Consider the following 6117-nt stretch of genomic DNA (forward strand, 5'->3'; position numbering starts at 1 on the left):
TAATTGTGTTTAGAGTTTTGAAAATGTGACAACTGGTTCGACAAACGCTTGTTAGCGACTGAAAAAAACTGTAATTAATCTTCAGATTGTTTTCTTGATTAATGATTTGGTCTATAAAATGTCAGAAAATGGTTAAAAATGTCAATGACAAATTCCTTAAGACTGAGGTGACGTCTCCAAACTGCTTGTTTTTCTAAATTGACAGTTCAAAACTCAAAGATTTCAATTTATTATCATATAGTATAGGTTATATATTATTAGAAAAGCAGTAAATCAATAGATTATTTAAGTAAATAATTACTTAATTAATCAATTATAAAAATATTTTTCTGCCATTCAACCAATTGATTAATTTACTAATTGTTTCAGAACTGCAACTTACAAAATTACACAAAAAAAGATGTGGATAACATTGAGAAAGGTGGGAATCAAATCAGCATTAAGCAAAATCTGAACACGTTTTTTTTTAATATGGCGATTGCAGCTTTAATAGAATGATTGTACTAATGGCTATTTACTGTACTGTACTCTTTGCAATGTCAAACATGTTTTTTTCATTTTTAAATGCATGATCTACGTAACACTACTACAAAAACTACAAAAATCTCCCTGTCTTTTGGCTTATTTTCTGTGCAGCTGCAGAGCAGTGACCATGCTGCAAGTTTTCTGCTAACGGAGGACGGACAGAGAGCGGGACATCCGTCCAAGCCACAACCTCCAACAGGAACATCTTTGAGAAAGAAAGCAAAAGAGAGAGAGAGAGCAAGAGAAAGAGGGCAAAAGAGAGAGAACGAGTGCAAGAAGGAGAGAGGGAGCGGGTGAAAACAGTCGATGGATGCTGTCCGGATTGAGGGGACAGCACGTTCTTCACTGACGAGGAAAAGAAAGATTTCAAAATTGAGTCGAAGGATAGAAACTCGCCGTCAGGTAAGTCTTCTTGACTGGTTGAGTCTTTTCTAATGTCTGTCACAATCTGTATTGTCAGGGTGAAATGGAAACTTAGGCCACTGAGGCAACTTTATTGCCCCTTCACAAATGCAGGTGTGCATGTGACGAGCTGTATGATGCTATTTCTGTGGGAGCATACACGTTTTTGTAAATGGTGTAAAGGGTGCACCCACATTCCCTTCCTAATAATGACTGTAACAGGTACAAGGTGATCTCATGTTAGATGTGTGTGTGTGTGTGTGTGTGTGTGTGTGTAGTCATCTCCAGTCCTGCTGATTCTGAGGGGGGAAATGGTGTCAGGGTCATGAATATGGAGTACATTGAGATTGGGAGGATGTGATTTGTTGTGTTTCACATCAATTCTGTCTTGTTAAGCGGAGTCAGCAGAGTTATTCAACTCTCCTCCAAGGACACATCATACAGCCACTTGTGCCCCTCCCACATCCGCCTCTTCGCTCTTGTCTTTTCTCATCGCCTCCCTCTCAGCCTCCCACCGGTGCCCCTCTTGCCCCTCATCATCTCACCTGAACGTTCATGGTCTTTCTCAATAAACTGCACTTTGTGTATGATTGAAAACACACTTCCGCTTTGATTATCCATTATTTATTGTTCTCTAACTTGTCTGTCCCTTTCCTCTTCTCCCTCCCTTCCTCCTCCTATGTTTTCTTTCTGAAGGCATGGTGTGTGAGAAGGGGATCCAGATCCTTCTCACCACCGTGGGGGCATTCGCTGCCTTCGGCCTGATGACGGTGGCAATAGGGACGGACTACTGGCTGTACTCCCGTGCCCTCATCTGCAACAGCACAGCCAACGTTACCCAGGATGACCCCCATAACAAGGACAAGAAGGATCCAGGGGCGCTCACCCACTCCGGACTGTGGAGGATATGCTGCCTGGAAGGTAAAGAATAAGTTATGGGAGACACTTTGGGTCACTGGGTGATATGTGGACTAAGGGGGGGGTGTGCTGGAACAAAGTTGTTTGGGTTGAGGTTTAGCATTTAACATAGCTCCAAATGAAGTCCAGACCTTCTTGCTTCCAGGACTTGTAGGGACCTGGGGGTGAGTAGGGATAATAAAGCAGAGTCAACTGAAGATTAAGAAATGCGCTTATCTGCTTTACTTACTGAGAGTTAGATGAGAAGATTGATATGAAACATGAAGTTAAAGACAGTAGCCAGTTAACATAGCTTAGCGTAAAGTTGTTAATTAGCGTAAAATTAACAAAATCCAGCTATAAGCACCAAAATGCTCACTAATCAAAACAGTAAAGCTTGTTTGTTTAATTTGTACAAAAACTGAAGCTTCAAAACGACAATTTGTAACATCCCAAATTGTCAGAGGCGTTTCCAGTTTTTGTGCTGAGTTGAGCTAACTGCTTTCTAGATATAGCTTCATATTTACACTACAGATTTTGATATATAGTTGTATCAATCTTCTCTTCTAACTCTCTGCAAGAAAGTGAAAGTGTATTTCCCAAAATGTTGAACTGTTCCTTTAAATGTTCTTTCTACTCCTTATTTCCCTAAGTCAAGTAAGAGGGGATGGGTGTCTATTCATTTTTCCTGCAGAATAATTCAGATTGAGCACACATTATTTTCTGTGTGTAGACTCTGTTGAAATTACAAACTCTTGTCTTTCTGCCTCCGCTGTGTTTTGACTAGCGGCACCCACTCGATTTTGGCCAGTGTTGAAACTATTCAACACTGGCCAAAATCGAGTGGGTGCCGCTGGACACTGGAGGTAGTGATGAATCCAACTGAACTGAGCTTGTTACATTGGAATGAAAGTTCCTTGGCCATGTCAAAGCTTTTAAGTGAAAACATATTTTCCGTCGCTCACCATGTGTTGCAAAGCGGGATCAGTTTGTTTAGCAGTGTACGCATTTCACTTGAACTTTGGACACTTTGTTTTGCTGTAGTATCAGTAATCATTATTAGCATCAACTTGACACATTCTTCTCATACTTTTTAGACGGTACCTAGTCACAAGCAGACACGTTTGCATAATTGCAGTATAATTACATGATACTGAAGCACAAACCTCACTCTAAATAATCCATAAATCTTGTGTTTGAATCAGGCTGCAGTAATTTAATTCAAGTGCTAAAACAAAAGGCCCAACTGGCGGAAGCTACAGAAACTGGCAGTGGCCATCTCTCAATCTTCAGCTTGTCACTGCAACACAAGCTGCTAATTTATTATACATTACACTGCCTGGCTGACACTCAACAGTAATTGCTGGGATGGAGTTAACAGTGAAGCAGTTACAACCAACAGGGTAGCAGGAGTTAGCAATCTGTGCCTTTGCGACAGACTTCTGTCTTCAGGAATGCCTCTTGGCTCTCCTAATAAAGCATCCTCAGGCCCATCTTGGGCTTGGTCATTGTACAAAGCTAATTTGTCCTCATCTCTAAGCTTCCTGATAGCAAAGCACCCAATTAGAGATAAGCTCTAGCCCTTGCAGCACTGCTGCAGTGCACCCCCTCCCACTCCCTCCTCTCCTCACTCTTTCAGTTTCTCCACTTGCTATCCCTCCGTCTTATTCCCCCAAACATTACATTTAATCTTTCTCTGGTTTCCCCTACTTGTAGTTTCCTCTGTTTCAGTCTTTTCTCTCACATTGTGGTGCAAAAAAGCGGCTTAGAGGTGAAGTATCCTTGATGTCTGTAAGTATTCAGCCAAGATAGATGCTCAGTAGTCATGTAGTGATGCAGTGAGGTGTAGCTGGAGTGGAAATGCTGGACTCTTAAAGATTTATGCCCGTGGGTGGGTGGCACATTATGCTGTGGATAGAGATGTGTCCTGTCCTCTCCAGCTTTTTTGCCCATTTACTGAAGGTGGGGTTGGACTGAATTACCTTTAAATCATTACTTTATTTATTAGCCCCTCAGCTGTGTCAGATGAACTCAGGTACCGCTTCAGGTTATATAGGTGTTTATTGAATTCATTATTAACTGGATATTATTTAATTCAAATCAATATGTAACCGTGGATATTGTCATAATTCACTTTTTATATCACTGAACTCTTAATGTCTCTTAATTTTCAGCATGGTTAAGTTCAGGTTTCTACTACTTTCAGCTGTCAATTTTAACAATGTATCGTGTATTGTTTTTAGCTTTCTATTCAACTATTTATACATTTTTATTCTATCAAACTATTTGAATTGTCAAGCATTTTCCCAATTACTATTTCCCTTGTTACATTGTAGCTGACAGTTTTTGCTTTTTGGCTCACATGTCTGTTCATGTGTTAAAACTGGCTCATTATGTTCATTTTTTCTTTCTTGTTGTGTTTCTTTTTATTAAGTCTTAATTTAGGTTTTGTTTTCAAATTAATTGATCTACTACAGAACTACCCCCTGGTAACGGCAAAAGAACCCTTTGGGGTACAGGTGCCCCTTAACTGATATTGGACATGAAAATAAGATAAGATAATATAAGATAACATGGAGCGTAATGCATCACAAGGGAAATTGTTATGCAGCTGTCACAGTACTAAGTAGGAAAGAGTGCAAATACATTGGGTGCAAATATTAAACATCAGTAAGGTACAAATTCTAAATATACTTAAATATACAAAACAAACAATAAAACAAAAAACAAAACACTATGCCAAAATTATAACCAAGTTAACAGAACAGTCATAGATAAGAAGTGGCAAATGTATGTACAATATTAAATCTGAAGTACAGGTAGTGTATATGGCTAGACGGTTTGTCCATAGTTGTGTGTATAAAACTGGAACTAGTATGAGATGTTTTTGTTATATGTTATTGTCAGAAGTGGGATTCAAACCCATGCCTCCAGGGTAAAGGCATATAAACAGAACAAGCCAGCTAATGCTGCCACTCAGTAGAATTTTATGTCCTGAAATGAGGAGCTTGTGGAGATGCAATGTTTTGTGGCAGTAAGTCATTCAGAGAATCAGTGATTAGTCCTCCAGCAAACATGTGCTTTAAGGGACTTCTGTCAAAAATGCCAACTAATGAAACTATGAAAAAATGAAACCATGACCATCACCTGGAACAGCCTGTGTCTGAGAATGAGAGTACCGGCCCTGTGTGGCTCAACTGATGTACCTCCTCCGTTTCTTTACAGACCAACCTGTGGAAATATAAGAGCTGTGAGAAAGGCCAGCTCACCCCACATGTGTCCGTCTCTCCCTACATCTGTGTCTCTTCATTCCATCACTTCCATCCATCTTACTCACAATCCATCCATCAGCAACAGTGGTGTGCTGTCATCATCGTGCGTGCATCCCTAAATTCGTCTGTCTGTCTACACGCAAGACCCCGGCGGGTAGTTATCTGTCTGCCAGTGTGTGTCTTCTTGTATTTGTGTATGTGTGTGTGTGTGTGTGTGTGTGTGTGTGTGTGTGTGTGTGTGTCTACTGTACATGTATGTGATGTTACTAACTTGCATTCAGAAGAACCTTTGGGATGTTCTCATCAGTATGTTTGCTGTTTTCACCCAGCGCATATGCTTGGATTCAAACAAGAGATGTTCCAACAAAGAAATGACTATGTTCAGGTGTCACTCAGTTTGTCGCTTGGGAGGGTATTTGCTGTTCTCTTTTTTAAGTTTAAAATTGTGAGTTCCTCTCTTTGTTGTGTCTGGTCAACCCTGTTTCTCCTCTCTTATCTCAGGAGTAAAGAGAGGATCGTGTTCTCAGATTAACCACTTTCCAGAAGATGCAGACTTTGACCATGATGGGGCAGAGTATGTCCTACGTAAGTCAATACCAGCATTAATAGGTATATGATGAATGAATGAGAGAGATGGCTTGTTATGAATAAGAGAGAGAAGGAAAAAAATTATTAAATTAAATTAAATTGTAAAATTCCGTTACTTTTTTTACTTGGTGTTTATTGTTTATTGCGCATTCCTCAGAAGATTATCTCTGCAAGAAATAAACATGTGTCATTGTGTGCAGAAAGTCAGGGGAGATGGGTTGCCCTAGTTTGTCCTCAGTGCCCTGCAGTGATGTCTCTCTGCTCCATGATATGCTACATGTGTGCCTGTGCATACAGAATGAAAAGCTTGTGTTCTGTTTACAATGTTGCAGAGGCATTTTGCTGGCATTTAGGTGGCATTTTCTCTCCTGTGGCCTAGTTTTCCTAGATGAGAGAAGTGTGTTTGTGTGTGTGTGTGTGTGTGTGTGTGTGT

At 40.2% G+C, this 6117-nt stretch overlaps 1 protein-coding gene across 2 annotated transcripts in view; it reads left to right on the forward strand.

The window, feature by feature from the left end:
• Positions 1 to 6117, forward strand: part of cacng8b (calcium channel, voltage-dependent, gamma subunit 8b) — a 19375-nt gene that overhangs the window by 8782 nt on the left and 4476 nt on the right. For both annotated transcript variants that reach the window (XM_034874273.1, XM_034874272.1), the window contains 3 exons: positions 637 to 927; positions 1624 to 1848; positions 5598 to 5681. In XM_034874273.1, coding sequence (XP_034730164.1) covers positions 1626 to 1848; positions 5598 to 5681 — 307 coding nt within the window. In that variant the 5' untranslated portion in view covers positions 637 to 927; positions 1624 to 1625. The remainder of the gene's footprint in view (positions 1 to 636; positions 928 to 1623; positions 1849 to 5597; positions 5682 to 6117) is intronic.

Source organism: Etheostoma cragini, chromosome 6 (genome assembly GCF_013103735.1).
Source record: "Etheostoma cragini isolate CJK2018 chromosome 6, CSU_Ecrag_1.0, whole genome shotgun sequence".
In the NCBI taxonomy this organism is placed as follows: Eukaryota; Metazoa; Chordata; class Actinopteri; order Perciformes; family Percidae; genus Etheostoma; species Etheostoma cragini.